Source organism: Microdochium trichocladiopsis (genome assembly GCF_020744255.1).
Source record: "Microdochium trichocladiopsis strain MPI-CAGE-CH-0230 chromosome Unknown B0I36scaffold_1, whole genome shotgun sequence".
Taxonomy (NCBI): Eukaryota; Fungi; Ascomycota; class Sordariomycetes; order Xylariales; family Microdochiaceae; genus Microdochium; species Microdochium trichocladiopsis.
In genome coordinates, this window is record NW_025763544.1 from 1,057,531 (window position 1) to 1,074,031 (window position 16,501).

General features: G+C 57.0%; 5 protein-coding genes across 5 annotated transcripts; 2 read left to right on the forward strand and 3 right to left on the reverse strand.

Moving 5' to 3' along the window:
* Positions 1–1,840: 1,840 nt before the first annotated feature.
* On the reverse strand, positions 1,841–5,729 carry B0I36DRAFT_309576 (fungal-specific transcription factor domain-containing protein). Its single transcript, XM_046152151.1, has one exon. It carries the CDS (start codon positions 5,356–5,358, stop codon positions 2,113–2,115), a length of 3,246 nt encoding a protein of 1,081 aa, XP_046017956.1. The 5' UTR covers positions 5,359–5,729; the 3' UTR covers positions 1,841–2,112.
* A 465-nt stretch (positions 5,730–6,194) lies between these two features.
* On the reverse strand, positions 6,195–9,389 carry B0I36DRAFT_309578 (fungal-specific transcription factor domain-containing protein). Its single transcript, XM_046152152.1, has 6 exons — positions 8,992–9,389; positions 8,889–8,901; positions 8,803–8,812; positions 7,917–8,720; positions 7,741–7,851; positions 6,195–7,672 (listed from the first exon to the last, which is right to left on the reverse strand). The coding sequence occupies exons 1-6, from the start codon at positions 9,047–9,049 to the stop codon at positions 6,626–6,628; spliced, it is 2,043 nt and encodes a 680-aa protein (XP_046017957.1). The 5' UTR covers positions 9,050–9,389; the 3' UTR covers positions 6,195–6,625.
* B0I36DRAFT_3263 (uncharacterized protein) lies at positions 8,977–9,389 on the forward strand. The gene has a single exon (XM_046154319.1). It carries the CDS (start codon positions 9,092–9,094, stop codon positions 9,314–9,316), a length of 225 nt encoding a protein of 74 aa, XP_046017958.1. The 5' UTR covers positions 8,977–9,091; the 3' UTR covers positions 9,317–9,389.
* Positions 9,390–12,311: 2,922 nt separating this feature from the next.
* B0I36DRAFT_3274 (uncharacterized protein) lies at positions 12,312–14,382 on the forward strand. The gene is made up of 2 exons (XM_046154466.1): positions 12,312–12,867; positions 12,943–14,382. Exons 1-2 carry the CDS (start codon positions 12,552–12,554, stop codon positions 14,280–14,282), a joined length of 1,656 nt encoding a protein of 551 aa, XP_046017959.1. The 5' UTR covers positions 12,312–12,551; the 3' UTR covers positions 14,283–14,382.
* Positions 14,383–14,871: 489 nt separating this feature from the next.
* On the reverse strand, positions 14,872–16,053 carry B0I36DRAFT_390683 (putative RTA1 domain protein; the record flags this gene model as incomplete). The annotated part of the gene is made up of 3 exons (XM_046161404.1): positions 14,872–15,209; positions 15,309–15,691; positions 15,773–16,053. The coding sequence occupies 3 exons, from the start codon at positions 16,051–16,053 to the stop codon at positions 14,872–14,874; spliced, it is 1,002 nt and encodes a 333-aa protein (XP_046017960.1).
* Positions 16,054–16,501: the final 448 nt, after the last annotated feature.

The following is a 16,501-nucleotide window of genomic DNA, read 5'->3' on the forward strand; positions in this document are numbered from 1 at the left end:
TGATTCGTCACGGACGCTCTGATTGACACAATCTTTGCTCATTTCCAGAACTTCCATGCATGAGCAGGGGCACAACACCCACAAGCGGCCCTTGACCACCACCACCAAGAACTATTACCTGAAACCGTCGAGATGCAAGTGTTTTAAGCCTCGATGCTGATGGGTGTCACACACCAGGTGGAAAGCGCCCACGATAGTGTGGGTGTGTCCGGATCGAGACGCAGTGTGTCTACACACCGGGTGCCTGAATTCTCCCGATATGGCAGCTGCGGAAACATTCTGTCACGACAATGACACTGGCAGTACGAGCAAGCATCGTAAGTGGCCAGAGAAGCCCATCGTCTCTTTTGTGACACCAGACTTCTGTCATGTGCTCGCTCTATTCTAAAGTGTTTAACATGCAACGCAAATCTCATTACGATGGTTGGTAATGTCCGATCGCATGGACCAATTCAACTAAACGGCCAATGATGCATTGCCACCGGGGATACCACAAGCAATAGAAACCTGTTGTTGTGCTAAAGGGAAGATGGTGACACACCAGACGAGCCAGTGGCCGCGCATCGAGCCAGAAAACTGACTTGAAGGATGCAGCAGGCGGCTCATCGCTATAGCGAGATGCGATCACTGATCACAAGCACAAGTGAGAAACAGCTACCCAGACGAGCGGATTCCAATCTCCGGCTTCAAGGATGACGCGGCCACCGTCGCCGACGCTGGCGTTTGTAATAATATGTGATGCATTATCGCCATCGGATTCCGTCACGAGTATCCTTGTCACGTCCAGTTCCAGCCCCCAACCACCCTGCAGCTGCTCTGCGGATAGATGGGACAGAGCCTGATGAAGAGGTCCATCCTTGCACCGGATATTCCTGGGGCTCTGGATGGCTCGCCACATATGGATAAAGGTTTAGTCGGTCAACGCGGATTCCCCTACAGCCTCGGAGAAATTGCTTGCATGGAAAGCCCACGGGCGGAGTCCCCGGTGTGATAGTCGGGTCAAATCATGCCCCGAGCCTGGAGATGTGTGTTTCAGAAAAGGCTACCTCGGCTGTATAGATGGCGATGGCTGAATTGAGAAGGAGGTTTGTGACACACCGGTCGCCCGCTACCCGAGCAGAGCGAGACGGCGTTGCATCCGCCTCGTCTGTCTGTCTGTCTGTCTGTGACGCATTCAGTGGCTTGACAATTACTCTGGCAACTCTACAAAAGCCGCGTAAAAGACATCCCGAGAAATTCTCTGCTGGACAAGCCATTGGTTTTGGTCGGATTCACAGCCAACGACGAAAACTGCTCCGCAGAAGTAGGGCAACGCGTAAAAGCTGCCGGCCACACAACAACAACATCTGGCCACTTCCTGAGGACGACGACCCAAGAAACGAGACTAACAGCCTCACATGGCTTCCAGCAGCCAGGCCAGCAGCAGGCGGCCTTGCCAGAGAAGGAAAACCAACGACGGGAGGGGAGGGATCAAAGTTGAAGCCTTGGACAGACAAGCTGGCCAATTCAATAGCAGACTACCCATACACACAGTTTCGCAAGTGTCCACCTAGGGTTTCGTGCCAGAAGAGAGTCCGCTTCGGGGTAATTAGGATGTCGTGCTCCCAACAAGAGTCCTCCTTAATCTTGAGGATTTGATAATTATGTCATTTCGTTTTGGTTTTTGTTCTTGTTTTGCGTGTGGGTATATACCACGCGTTGTGTCCGCTAGGAGCACTTTGCGTCGTGGATACCCTATCTTCAATAAGCCGAGAAATGACCAGTTCAAGAATGGCTTCATAGAAGTTTCGGCCTTTCTCCCAGCTGAGTACCAGCAATCAGTGATCTAACGAGAAGAAGACGGAAGAGGAACGACATCATGTGATATTGTGTTTAAAGCAAGGGTATCTAAAAAATGGAATCACGCTCAATTTCCCAAGGCAAAACCCATGACGGACCGGCAGGTCAAGAAAATCACGTACTCCCACTTCGCATGAAATGTGCCTCATTAATGAAAAAGAAAGGCCACCACAACCGGGGAAAACATCATGCCATTTCTCCCTCGCTCACGATCAATGGGGCCTAGCTGGCGGTGACGCCATCCTCCAAGGCAAGTACGATAGGCGAGGAGGCTCAACCGAGGTTCATACCAGGACTGAAACTCAGGACATCATTCGGATAGTAGTCCCCAAGCCAGCTCATCATCTCATTCTGCTCAAAGCTTGTGAGGTGCTGCCCAAAGTCGGCCTCGTTGTAGAATGTGACAAAGTGGAGATCGGACGCTCCACCGTTGACCGTGGTCCCAGCAGTGCTCGTGGTTGTGGACGTGATCATGCCAGATTCGGTCCCGCCGCCGGCGCCACCGATCGGGTACGAGTATCCCCCCGAAGCCATGCCGCTGCCGCTCGAGGCGAAGTTCGACGGCTCATTCGTATCTTGTGCTGTGTTGGAGAATAAGACGGCGCTCATAGCTGAGGCCGGCTCCTGGCGAGTCTGGGAGCTGAGGTATCCCCTGTGTTGCTCGCCGGCGCCAATGTTCGCCGATGTGGTGTCGGCCTGGAAGTTGAAATGACCATTCACGTCATGCGATGAAGCTGGCGGCAGCACCATAGCCATGCTGCTATTACTGCCGTTACGTGCAGCGCTTGGACCACTCATTCGCATTTCAGGACTTGAGGCCAATCCTGTCGTGTCTGCCCCGGACGCCACCTCATACTGCTGGCCTGTCTTTCCAGTAGCCGACACGGTCGAAACACGTCGAGGTCGGCCAGCAGAATGCCGCAGATTTGACGTGTTGGGCTGTACAAATGGAGAAGCGGGAGGGAACATTGCTGCAGTCTCTGGACGACTTTGTCGGATAGGGTCGTAGATCATGTTCCCTGGTGGCGTTGGCGCCGACTGCGGGGACGAGTGGCTGGCAGCCGCGCCACTGAAGGCATGCGCCGTGGCGGAACGGCCAATGGCGGCTCCATTGGCAGCAGGCGTCTGGAAAAGGAGAGTCAAGCTCGAGTTGGGTGAGTCGGTCGTACCAGTTAGCGACCAGGCCAGTGGTGGGCCGGCTTCTGTTGTTGGTGCTGTGCGTAGATGTTCCATCATCTTAGGACCGAGTCGTTCAGCAGCACTGGGTAGCCGAGATCGCTTTGTGCTCTCATACTCCTCGACCGTGTACGTTTCACAGTCCCATTTGCCTTCCGACTTTTGGTCCAGTGCTGTCAGGATATAGCGGACGCCTCCCCAGTACGCATGCATCTGTTTCAGAGCCTTGTAGCAACCCTGGTAGTTCTGGTTCGCGGCAGACGCCAAAAGTGAATGCCTCATGATGTGCTTGTCGTTGCTGTTCGCTAGTCCACCTCTGTTCTGCTGCGTTGCAGTCGGCGTGGAGGCTTCGGGCGAGCCCGGGTTTGAGCCAGCTACGCGTGATTCCATGAGAAATGCATTCGCTGCGATATATATTGGTTGCGACGTGAAGGGATTTGCGATCGAGCAGAGCGGATCCAACAACTCGGCAAAGGCGAGAATATCAGCAATTGTCTTGGCACTTGACATGGACAACTCCCTGCTGTGCGGCTTGAGTTGGCCAATGCGACTGACTGCGCCCTTTCCGGTCAGCAGCGTAGGCTGGTGCAGGACTATAATGAGAGCATGAAACCAGACGTGCAGCAGAATGAATGTTGTCGCGTGGCCATTCTTGATGTACGCCTGGAAGTTGTTGGCGTCAAAGCGCAACCGCCTGTCCATCTTCTGATGAAGCTTAGTCAACTCGTGTTCCATCTGGCCAAGTCTCTGCAACTTGTCATGTGTCAGGTCATGCGCATGCCGGATCTTGTTCAACACATCCGACACTCGTCCGTACAAGTGTATGATTTGTATCAGGATAGGGAGCGGCAGGGGCCAACCGGACTGGGGATCTAGCGTCGACTTTGGCATGCAATGCTCAAAATCCTCGTCCTTGAGAGTGACAGAACGGCCAGTGCCCGTGGAAATCACTCGGTCCAGGAAGAAGACAGCCCAGAAGGTGTCAAGTCGCTCCTGTTCCACCTGCTTTTGCTCTTCCAGACTCAAGGCGTGATCAGGAGGGTCCTCAGCCTTCGAGGTATGCGAGGCCTCCCCATGGCTTCCCTTGCGAGTCATCGGCCGAGTGTACCATGGGTCGTTCTCGCCGCGGAACCGGACTCCATCCTCGGTCGTCAAGCCCAAGTCCACTGCCATGCGAATAGCAATACCGAGATACATCCAGAGCGCGCTATCCTGGTCGGCGCCGAAACTGTCATACGCCATGAGCAAGCACGCTTGAACTGCAGCTACAGACGGACACGGGAAGGTGTCCACAATCGCCAGCTTCGCCCGCTGTGCATAGACGTGGCCATATTCGGACCTGGCCACCTTTGCGTCGCCACCTTTCTTGAAGATAGGTAGGTCGGAGAAACGAGCCCCGAGCGCACAGACAACGTCAACCAATATGGGCTCCACGCGTTTCTCCACGACCATTTGGGTGAATTGATTGCGTCTCAAAAAGGCGTGGGTGCTCCCAAGATGGACAAAGAATAGTTCGACAAGACTGAGAATGACTGGCGACACCGGTTCATGATCATTGATGTCGTAGAACGGGGCCTCTTCGGCTTGCATTGTGTCATGATCCGACATGATGGAGCTCAAAAACCCCGTGTAGACGGAGCTCGTGCTGGGCGATGTTGCCGACATGGAGCTGCGCCTATCCTGGACGCGGACAACCATCTGCTTGAAGCCAGGCACGATGGCGGTGGGTCCAAAGTAGCGAAAGTATGGGACAACGCTCTGACTGTCGCTACCGTGAAGCTGTAAAGGTGACCGGTCGATGGAGCTGCCGCCGTCTTCTGTCGAAAACGAGTTCTGTCGGACCTCTGCACCTGATGGGCGTCGCCTTGCGGGCTTCTGTGCTGGCCCCTGACCGTGGTCTGCTGCTTCAGTAATTTCCGACTTGACTCGGAAGGCCGGTCGTGCGTGCTCTGTTCCATCAGATATCCTGTGGTTGTTGGCGACTGACATGGTAGATATGTCCGACCGCCCGCTGCCTCTCCTGCCTGTGCTGGCCACCGTCTTGTCGAATGCGTATTCCGGTCCATTGTCCAGAACTTGGACATGTTCGTCCACGGCATCGAGCTCGCCTTTCTTCTTCTCGTCCGGATGGTCGGTGTACCCCTGGCATTCGTGCCCATTCTTGGTGCAGGTCGAGCAGACGGGATGTTCGCCGGCGCAGCGAGTCTTGCGCTTGCGGCATGTCAGGCAGGCAGCATTGATCCTCCTGCGCTTGGCGGGTGGCTGACCCTGGTTGTTGACGAAGCGGATCTGTTTCGGGGCGGGCATCGCCTCGGAGTGGCTGGTCACCTCGGGTGCCGCCATTGCTGGCCGCCTTCGCGACGAAGGAGGACTGGGATGGAGGCTTGGTCGAGTGAGTATGCTCTAACTCGTACTTTTATGCTCATGCCTCCCCCCAAGTTGAGGATTCTTGTTTATGGCAGACTTTCCCGGGGTCTCGTGGTCGGGCGTGTGTTTCGAGGAGACTCTCGAGAGCTTCTCCTACGGGAGGAGCTGGGCTAAAGCATTGTCGCCAGCGATTTGCATGTTCGCCTGGCACGCAAAGTCGCGCAGCAAAGACGTCGCGTTTGTCGTGAGGCAGACGCGAATGGGCAGGCCCTTGTGTCGCAGTGTGCACAGCTCAAGTCGCTTCCATGGCGCAGTCCAGCGGGAGTCGCAGGATGGAGAGAGATGCGTCGAGGGATTGCGCAGTGCGTGGCGGAGCTGGTGGATCTGCAAGAAGTTGCGGAGGGACTGGAATGGGGGCAAATGCTTAATTGGGACAGCTCCTGGAGGGCAGGGACCGAGACTGGAGACTGGGGAAGGCGCACGGCGGCGGCGGCGGCGAGTGGGCAGCAGGCGGGGGGAAGGGAGCACGCGGAAGGAAACGAGCGGGCACTTCAGGCGGGGGGCCATGGCGATCTGCAACCATGTCCTACTGTATTTCCCCATACCGTGCGGGTGCAGCCAGCAGGTATAAATCGCCGTCAGCTCTGTCTGCAGAGCAGGGCGAGCTCTAGACCACAGCGGCTGCGGCCCGCCGGCAGCACGCCCGCCGCTGGGCCACTGGCATTGCTGCCCGCATCGCCGCATGCACGCCAATCGATCTCTACCATGGTATACCCTCCACTGGGCAGGCGCCATGGCGCACACCATCTGTTCACCTTGTACTACACGCACAGCCCTGAGATCGTGCCATGCCTCCGCCTTTCTTTGGCTCGCTCTTCGTCATATCATAGCCGTCTTTGTGGATATCTTGGTCTGTTGTGGTCATGCTTCCGCAATGATGGGAAGCTCGCCGACTCGGCGGATTAATGAATACATAACGCCCCCCTTGATCCCCTTTTTGCCAAATCCAAAGTGCTCGCCTGCTCCCAGGCCATGCCTGCTTCATATAACTCCTCACTATGTGCATCGTCCGTATAAGCCCAGTCGGAAAAGTCACCCACACCGTCCCCTTTTTTGATTATATTCCATCATCCATCACCCTCTCCCATGCGCAGTCGGCCACACAATGTGGTGATGTCGATGCGACCCCTGACGATGACCACAGCCCCGCGCTTCCCACGGATCGAGCCGAAGCGATGAAGCCTCAACCAAAGACAATGTTGACACCCATCTCTGCGCTGATCTTCCTCCACAGCTGCCCAGCATCGAGGTAGTTGTCCATACCGCCGTCGGCGGCACTTAGACCACACGCCGCCATGGCCGCCGACCCGGCCACCGCCGCCTCCTTTGCGATATGCTCGCTGCTGCTGCTGCTGCTGCCGTCGTCGTCTGCACCGCTGCTGTGGCTCTTGGCGTCGGACCGCGCCCACACCTCAGCGACGACCCTCCACGCCTGCTCAATGTTCGTCATGCCCTGCCGGAGCTCAATCTCCGTGAAAGCCCTCCTGGCAAGAGCCCGATCCGCCTCGCTCCGCGCTTCACAGGCCGAGACGAACAAGGGCCACAGCAGCGCACCCATGGGGCCCTTGTGGCTGACCGTCTCGACGCAGTGCCGGAGGGCCTTGTGCGCGTGCTCCTGCACGAGAGGGTGGTCTGGCTGGTACTCGTAGATCGTCCTGTAGAGGTACACAAAGGCGCTGTGGCGATATGCCATGGCGTTGTGCAATATCGACTGCAGCCGGGCCAGCTCCTGCTGCGAAGGAGAGCCTGAACCTACTGCTCCCGCGCCCGCGCCCGAGCCGCCGGCGCCGGCGCCATCGGCGGAGCTTTTGGCGTTGGCCTGCTTTGCAGGCGTGGCCAGGGCCAGGCTCGCGAGCTGCTCCTCCCCGTCGCCGCTGGTCCCGACGGTAAGAACGACCTTTGGCGGCAGGCAGGGCTGCCACTGCGTCAAGGCCACCTCGATCGCTTGCGATGTCTCGTCGTACTCGCTGCGCAGCACCGCTGCTTTTGATGTCTGGTTGGTCTGCTTGGCGTTCTCGAGCTCGGCGCGGAGTGAGAGCAGGCTGGACAGGCGATGCATGACGGGCCACAGTGTCGTCGCCATGCCGAGAAGTGTGTCCACGTTGTGGAGCGGAGATGCAGGAGCAGCATTCATCGGCGGGAAAGGGAGCAGGCAACCGGCGGCGGGCGCGGTAGAAAGAGGAGCTGTTCCGAGCGACAAGGCTGTGATTACATCGTAGAACCGGAATGCCTGTTGTTATTCTTTAGCATGGAAAATTGTTCTCCGTCTCTTTTGGCAGTCTAGTGGTTAACACATACCCGTTCAAGGAACAAGCCAGTAGCATCGTTCTGATCCGTCGCAGTGGACATGATGGTCAACGCGCCCCTCAGGTGCCCATCGACTATGCTCGAACGTCCACGTTGGACAAGCTGAGACCATGTTGTTAGTGTCCGTAGTACCTATCACAGAGATGCTTGTGAAACCCATGACCCACCACTTCATAGTATACAAGCAGCATGATAGCAGCGAGAATATGATTTTTGTCGACCGACGTCCCAACCTCGATGAGTTGAGCCAGCCCCTGAATCGCCTTGTTGTGGAAGTAGATGGACTTTTCGTCGTTTTGGACGCCTCGGTATTCCAGATGCGCACTGGCGAGTGCAAAGATGGCATTTTGCACTGGTCCGCTGTTATAGGATAATGGCAGGACTAGCTGCTGGAATGGATTTCCAGACTCCTCCCGGAACACAATCAAGTGGGAGAGAACGTTGCAAAAGTGATCGACAAGTTGGCGGCGGTTTCGCTTGTCGGAGAATTCCTGGAACGCGGGCATGCAGAACTCGAGCCTTGGCGACCCTGCCGGACATGGCGCTATCATCGCCAGGTCTGGCTGTTTGGATCTGGGGATGGACATGACACTGGCCGTGGATTCTCGGCGCATTTTGAATGGGACAAGGCTGTGATTATCTGTCCACACGCCGTCGAAACCCAGCGGGCTTGTGGGCGAGAGGAGCATATCATCGGTCGTGTAGATGTCGTCGATGCTGATATCCTCCACGTCCTCGTCTGCCACGGACAGGTCGTGGTAGCCGTCATCGTAACGTTCGCTGTCTGCGTGTTCGAGGAGGTCGGACGTCCGATACGACCTTCTGTATTCAGCAGCATGGACGAAATCCGCCAGGCTCCCAATCGAGTCGCGCTGCTTCCGCTGCCGTGGCTTGACTGCTTCATAGGCACAGTCGAGTCCTCGCTCTGCGCATCTCGCGCACTGTGGCCGCGTCTCGTCGCACTTCTTCTTCTGCGATTTGTGCTTGCGGGTTAGGATTGTGCCCTTGCAAATGGTCGAACAACAAATATCTCGAAATTCTGGCCATACGTACTTTCTCCTTGCTGCAGATTGTCATCAAAGAGCTGAGATTAGCCAAGACCTCATGACGCATGATTGGTGGGAAATTGAGAAACTAACCATGATGTACAGCCTAATAGCAAATAAATTAGCAATCCCATTTGGACCAATTTAATAGTGATGCGGTGCTCTAGGTGAAGGGAGAGAGCTGTAGCACACTCACCGGCCCTGGAGCGGCGTTTGGGCACCTTTGGTGGTGCCAGCTTGGTGTAGAGAAGCATTGTCGAGACTCGCAAGCTGTTTGCTATGACCGTCTAGTGGTTATGGCTGGTCAGATGTTGCCATTCATCGTCGTGGGTGCACCCAGAGTTGTGGAGGCGGGTTGCCGCGGGGCCGCGGCACATGCAATTCGTCGAAAGAGTGGTCCTGTCACATGTACGAGGTTGACTTGTACGGTTTGTGATTCTGACAGGTTGGTTGCGGCGCGAAGCGGTTGCTCGTGGGGACAGTGGGTGTTTCGGTGGGAGCGCGGTAGAGGGTCCGAATAATGGTGAGCAAGGCAGCGGCCGAGGGGAAAACAGGATGAGGGCGTTGACGGCGGTGGGCGACGCTAGGTTTTTGGGGCGAGGTGCAAGTGAGGGCGGGCTTGGGGAAGCGCCAGAAGTTGTGGAGCAAGCATCGTGACCAGTTTTAGCGGTGCCGTTGGAGGGAGCCGGGGCGGGCTCCCCCAGAGCTAAGGGCAAGCCCGGCCAAAGAGCCGTACTGTACGTGGGCCCATCATCACAGGAACCGGCCGGTACCCCATCCATCTGCGACTAGGGTCCTGGAGGGGGCGCCGATGAACCATGATTGACGAGCCGTCGCTGCTGCAGCGTGGTAGCCGAACACGGGCTCAATGCGCATGAGCACACCTGACCTCTCGCATGCCTCGTCTCCCTGGACCGCCATCGCCGCTGATGTTACTCTCTGTTGCCCTCGCCCCTTGAGCTAGTCCCAGACCGCAGCACCGGAGACCCTCTCCGCCCGCAAGAGCCACCATCAGACGAATCATACCCAGGCCCGTCCTCGCCTGTATCAACCCCAGACACCGCTGGGACTGGATGCGGGGGGCCGATCCTGAGAGCTTATGGGCGGTGGCACTTGCCCTTGGAAAATCATTGCAAAGACCCCAGCCTCTTACGAGTTACCTGGTCCTACCTGCCTCAAGGTAGCTACCTTTAGCTAGCCTGCCGAGCAAGCCCCCCCAGGATCAGCAGGTTCCAGGGTTGTACTGTGCTGGACAGGGCCAAAGTGTGTCGACGTGACCAAACAAGATTTGCGCCGAGCGGGACATGCTCTGCCTTGCCCCCGCATCTCATCTTGCTGATGCGGAACACTGCCAACGCTGCAGGCAGATGGATCGCCACACCGGCTCCCCGTTAGTCTGTCCAGGAGCATGGCATTGGCCCCTGGCCGGGTTTCTTGGGACGACGGCGTGGACTAACGAAACCATGCTGCTACCCCGGATGACGATCTAGCAGCGTCGAAGACGCCAAGGGCGTTCTCCGCGGAATATGAAATCATCCCGCTGAGCCCTTCCCTTGGCACCACGCAAGTCCCGTAAGTCCTGGTCTCACGTGTGCCCAAAGGTTCAACGGGCCATGGCCGCCCTCCAAGCATCAAAAGCGAACGAACTGTCCCGTGCCTCTCAAGTGCCACTGTGGCAAGTGGCTGATGAGTGACGTCGAAGACGGATTGCACCGTGGACAAAGACGCATCATGGAAGTCATGGCACCAACCGGCTGTTCAACCCCCCTTGCCTTTGCCCCATGACACCTCTTTTTGTCACCTTGTCTACCCCACAGATGATCTAGCCTCGTTGGTATCCAGCTGCTTCTTTGGGCCTGGGGGGCCCCCGGGGTGGTGTCTGTACTGCATGCCCAGTCATGTCCAAGTGGCATCAATCCGCTGAGGTGAGGAGCAGCTGCCCAGTCAAAGTCGGCAGAATCTGGTCCAAGCCACCTGGACGACTGAGGGGAAATCGGACCGTTCCGGGCCAACTGCTGTGGTGTGCCCGTTGATTATATGTGATCAGCCGCCAAGGCTTGACATACACGTCCCAGTCCCGTAATGCCGATACGCAAGCCGTGGTGCGGATGGATCCGAGAGGCTGATTAGTCGCTGTCGCTCATTGGGCGGAGGACGACCTTGTCGAGATCAGTCTGCGCAGTTCGAGTGAATGCTTCCACACAGGACGCCATAGTAGCTTCAGGTACGCAAACGCTCGGCTGCAACGCTGGCTCCGGCGGGCAGCCGTGCCGATCGAGCTAGAAGCAGTCAGTTATTGCAACACATCGTGTGGTGTTGTAAAGTTGGGTATCTGTCTGCCCAGCCTTTACTCGAAGGATGAGTTTCTCCTCGTCGCTTCGAGCATGGACCTCCGGGGCTGGTTCTGCTAAAAGATTGCGTTGCTTGCGGTTGATTCCATGATTTCGGGAGCAAACAGAAGATTCATGCTTGGCTTGTGTCAATTACCCCGTCTTGTCCGAAAGGAGCCCTGCCTAGCGAAATTGCGGTTGTCGTGCAGCTCGACAAAGTGCGCGGCCGGCTGCTCCAACGTGATTGACTTCAGGAGTCCATGTGGACCATTTGCGCTGTCAGAAGAGATCGACCGGTGTCGCCCAAAGCGAGACTATAGCCATGGCAATCGCGATTTGCAGCGCGGAGAAGGAGTAGCCTCTCCGCCCACATGCAGTGCAGTGTAGGAGACTGTGCGCATGTGAAGGCCAGCAATGCATTGATTGTTGGTGCAACATCATCCCTGGCTGCCGAGGCCTTTGTGCATTCTACAGGGCCAGAATTTCCTTGCCCAGCAGGGGGGTCTGAGTGGTCGGTGGTTCCAGTGTCAGAATCTGCATGCGAAGTCGTGGTGCTGGAGGTGGGGTTTCGGACATGTCAGCAGCAACTGGGCTCAGCCCTCCTCCAGGGCTCCTTGTTGCCTTGTTGCGGTGAAAGTGGTGTGTCGGGCTGTCATCGCTGAGCCCAGGTGTGCCCATGATTGGCCGATGGGAACGTGAATCCGTACGGGGGGACTTCTTATCACACCACGCAAGTTGTTGCATGCGCACGCAGACGACAAGGCTGCCACATGCGCACCTTTGCCAAAGGGCATTCACCTACATATCCATGTTGCGGGGGGATGCGCATGCCTTCTCGCATGGGTGCCAGTCCGCTCGCTTGGTGACCTCGAGCGTGGTGGTGCTTTGCTATCATTATTTCCAGTATGAGGCGGCGCTCCGTAAACATCACCGTGGCCTGACCTGAATCGCGCTCGCAAGGGACTGCCCCATCACCCTCGTCGTAAAGCTCAGCTGCTCGGCACCTCTGACACAGGATCCAAGCCCAGGCGGCCTCGGTGCTGCGCCCACGTCAGCAACGGGACCTCTTATCTGTAGTCAGCTGCGCTCACAACACCGTCCGCCTCGCTCTTGCGCAATGCTCAACCAAATCATCGTCCTTTGGAGCGTGCAGCAACTTTGATTTCCTTTCGATAATTTGGGCGCCAGCTCCGTCGCATTTCTTCTGCCGGGCGAATCTCCTTAGGTTGGATGCCTCTTTGGCTGACGCCAGCCCTCGAAACCATCGCGCCGTGGGTCCGACCATCGCAAAAAGCTCGCGAAGATCCTCGAGAAGCGTTCAGCCGCATCAGCCTTGAAAGAAGGATAATTCTTTGCTACAAATCGCAAACTGGTCGAAACAGGCGGGCCGAGCATCGCGATCGCTTTAGGTCCTCACTCGCCCGACATGCGTCGAGGTTGGGGTCTTCCAGGTCGCAGAACCTGGCTTGTCGGCACAGCTTGGAGCCTCAACATCCACGCCCAGTTGCTCGAGCCACACCGGGTTCACGAAGTTGAGAAGGCCACAATCACCCAGGCACACCCACGACGCGACGCCACTTGTGAAGTTCAAGGATGGGCTCTTTGTCCGGCGGAGGTGGGAGGAGGTTGTTGTCCGAACAACTATAAGTGCGACGTGTCATCCTGCTATGCCACGACGGCAGGGCCGACCACAGCTTGCGGTAGAGAGGGATACTACAACTGTCCCATTGACGCAGGCCCAGGTAGGATGCTCGCGCGCCAGTGTCCTTGTCCGGTGGGAAGTATGTTGTCGCTAACCTTGCATGCGTGAATTCTAGGAAGCTGCTGTCCCGTGGGGCTTATATGTGCCAAATTTGGCGGTGCTTGCGTTGCGCCCGAGGGTGTCTCCATGTCGATATGTCCAGCAAATTACAACGCTTGTCCAGCGTCCCTTGGTAGCGGATGCTGCAGGTCCGGGATGGCGTGCGGAAACGGCTTTTGTTATTCGACAGCCCTGCAGACCTACACCGTGAGCGTACCTCTGACCACGACGGATTCAAGTGGGAGTACAACCACCCGAGTGGTAACCACTACGACTGTCGTGACGCCAAAGCCTGGAGCGACGAACCTCGGTGGAGACGCGACCGAGAACGTGATGCAATTACGTCCAAGCACTATCGCGAAGCTGCCGGCGGTGGAGACGGGCAACAGCGGTGGCGGTGGTGGCGGTGGCGGACTCTCGCAGGCGGCCCTCGGCGGAATCATCGGAGGAAGCGTTGGTCTTCTGGCCGTCATCCTGATCGCAACATGGATGATTCTACGGAGGCTGAAGAAGACACAAAAAGCAGCTGAAGAAGCAGCAGCGGCGAGGCGAGAGCCGTCGAAGGGGACCGGAAGGGAAAAGACGTTGAGCTTTGGACAGCCGACCGTTACCGAAATATACGCGCAAGATGGGACGGATCCGTTGCAGTCTCCCAGTCTGCGCCCTTCATATTTCAGGACTACCTCGGAGGCCACTGCGGGGGATTCCTCCCCTGCGCCTACATCGCAGATGCGTACCTCGGGCAGGTCAACTCCGTATGGAGCCTGGCCCGGCCAGTACAACCCAGTCCCGACGTCGGAGGCTCCCGACAGCCGGCGGCAGAGCGTCGAGACATTCCAGGCATATGATGTGAGGTACGCTCAGCACGTCATGCAGCAGCAGCCACGACAAGAGACACCACCACTGCACCAGAGAGCAGGCTCACACGACTCCCAGATGACCAGCGCCTACCCGGGTCGGCATATGAGCTATTCGAGCGAGCTGGAGGGCATGCATGGATGGTCGGAGCTCGAAACAGAGAGCACCGGGGGTGGTCGGCACCGGTCGTCCTCAGCAGCACGAGCCATCTCGCCGTCACACTCCCACCGGGGAAGTGTAGAGCTTCCGGGCTCTCCACGGATGCGCAGCGACAGTGGCACTGCTGTAGGGGGCAACATAGCGGGCAGTGTCGGCACCGGCCTCGTGACTGTCAACGAGATCAGTGAGCTGCACGGCTATTACGGACCGCAATCGCACGCAGCGGGACAGACGGCTGCCAGGCTGGATACATATCCGTCAATCGCGCCGACGGCGGCCGACGCTTCCCAAGCACCGCCTTCGGGGAATCCGCATCCGGGAGGTGGTCCCTCATATTGAGAGCATTGCAGCGTGATAGGGATTATGTTAAGTTCCTTTAGCATACGAAACTGCGACGGGAGACGGGAGATTTGAAGCGATTGCGCAAAGGTAGAATCGTGGCTGGCCGTGCGGGCTCATACTTTGGGAAGGAGCGACATCAAAATCGGAAGTGGTGTCGAGGTGCAGTTCAGTGCCTCAGGCAGCCACAACGAACACTGATGCTTGCTTGGGTGCGCATCTCAGCGGAAGACATCATACATTTGGAGCATCGGCGTATGCATCTTGTTACTCGATTTCGCACATGCTCTTGTCCTTTGCGTTTACATAGTACGGTGTTCATACCCATATTGTTTTGTATACCCCTTCAACAAGTCCGCCTTTGTGTGGCTTTCATCCTGGAGGCTCATAACTTGCTTGTTGTCTTTTCAGTCTCAAACATACACCCCCTGAGATATTATTAAAAGTCCGGGATTCCTTCTTGAGCTCTATCATATTCTACGCCTTCGCTCCAGCCCACCATTTCCCCCTTCGACATCTCCCATTCAACAAGGAAGGGGGGCTTTCCACCAAAAGCTCCGAGTACGTATGTATCCCTACCCTCTCACGCCTATCTCATCGGGTACGAGGTCTCCAGAGTGTCGACCTCGACCGCTCCGCCAGGCGTGACGCGCTCATAGTCCGAGGAGTCCATGTCGCTGACAAGAGCGCGCTTCTGCTGCTGCTTCGTCTGCTTCCGCGTCATGGGCTTGGCCTCTGCCCAGCGGCCCGCAAAGCAGATGCCCGGGTGGAAGACGGTCAGGGCGAGCGTGGCGAGCATGATCATGGGTCCCTCGAAGATCATGAACGTGACCTCGTTGTTGGCGAGGGGGCCGTTGAAGCCCTCAGACAGCTCGGCGACGCGGAAGGCGCAGCGGATAAAGATGAGAATGGTGGCGGCGGCGAGTGCTGTAGGTAGTAAATTGATTAGTCACCCTTTCTCGTGCGTTTTATGATTGTTTTTTTTGTTGTTGTTGTTGTTTCTTTTCATTACATCACGCAACTCACCATACAGAAAACCCTTGAAGCGGAAAGTGCTTCTCGTCTGTTCGAAGCCGTAGTCCAGAAGCTCGCGGCGGCGTCTGATCCTGAAGGCGTACTCGGCGCAGATGGCCATGAACGCGGCAAGTGAGACGACCTGAAAGGTCATGCCGGCAATCATGATGTTGACACCCATGTCATTCGTGGCCTTTGTATTGGCCGTGGCGGTAATCCCACCTCCGCCGCCCTGCAGCACGAGCGAGATGAAATCGCACGTGACGAAAATATAGGTGTACGTGCGAGGCTTGAGGCGGGAAGTCTCTGGTCCGTACGCCACGACGATGCGGGCGAGGCAGAGGTAGATTGAAGCGCTGAGAAACGCTGGCGCTATGGTGAGGCAGATGAGTTGCCTATGACAGGAGCGCTGTGTAAGCTTCTGCCAGGTGGTGCAATGGGCGACCAGCTCGGGTGACCTGGCGTTCCAAACTTACTGGAGAAAAGGGTCGAATTTGAAAGGGTTGTAATGTAGGGGAATGCGACCGGCGTAGCCGACGACCTCCAAGGCAAGACCTCCCACCATGCCAACCATGAAGCCCCATGTCTTGTAGCGGATGCCTAGGCCGAGCTGCGCGACCAGGATGAGGCCGAGTATGACGGCGTAGGCAATATTGCCGCCCAGGGACGGGGTGTAGGTGATCTGGGCATACTCGATCGGGCACGTTTCGAGGGTGCAAGTCTCTGGGTCGAAAGGGAGTGTCGTGTTGTCGGCCATGGTGTACCTAGGCAGCAAGAGTGTTGTGCTGAGCGGGATAGTGATTGCGCGCCGGATAAATGTGCTTTGTTGGATGAGTGTTGCAAGGTGAGGACTCAGTTGCTCGATAGTGAGGCAGTGTTCGAGCTGTAGTCTGAAAACGGGAGGATGAACTGAAATCTTTATACAACCGCTACCTACTCCTTCTGACCTGTTGCTCTTCTCACAGCCTCCTTCGAAGATACCGCAGCAGAACACAATGCACTGGCGTAAACTAGAAATCTATTGGCAGGGACACCACAGCCACAAACAAGTGAATTGAGCACGAGTGCGAGGTCGTCCCCACCTGTACGAGAGAAAAGCTCCCGGTTCGCCAATCTGTACCTGTTCCCCGGCGATCTCTTGGCGGGAGCATATATCCATGGGGCAGCTCCCCTGCCTGGCTCAGCCCGCTTTCTGTGGAGATCTC

What these genes read in the sequence shown, in the direction of transcription:
- B0I36DRAFT_309578 (XM_046152152.1), bottom strand. Translation starts at nt 9,049, where the DNA reads ATGCTTCTCTACACCAAGCTGGCACCACCAAAGGTGCCCAAACGCCGC. An exon ending in TGCTTGTATACTATGAAGTG is followed by an intron (nt 7,852 to 7,916) that starts GTGGGTCATGGG and finishes ACATGGTCTCAG; the next exon opens with CTTGTCCAACGTGGACGTTC. An exon ending in CTGGCTTGTTCCTTGAACGG is followed by an intron (nt 7,673 to 7,740) that starts GTATGTGTTAAC and finishes GAATAACAACAG; the next exon opens with GCATTCCGGTTCTACGATGT.
- B0I36DRAFT_3263 (XM_046154319.1), top strand. Translation starts at nt 9,092, where the DNA reads ATGGCTGGTCAGATGTTGCCATTCATCGTCGTGGGTGCACCCAGAGTT.
- B0I36DRAFT_3274 (XM_046154466.1), top strand. Translation starts at nt 12,552, where the DNA reads ATGCGTCGAGGTTGGGGTCTTCCAGGTCGCAGAACCTGGCTTGTCGGC. An exon ending in TCCCATTGACGCAGGCCCAG is followed by an intron (nt 12,868 to 12,942) that starts GTAGGATGCTCG and finishes CGTGAATTCTAG; the next exon opens with GAAGCTGCTGTCCCGTGGGG.
- B0I36DRAFT_309576 (XM_046152151.1), bottom strand. Translation starts at nt 5,358, where the DNA reads ATGGCGGCACCCGAGGTGACCAGCCACTCCGAGGCGATGCCCGCCCCG.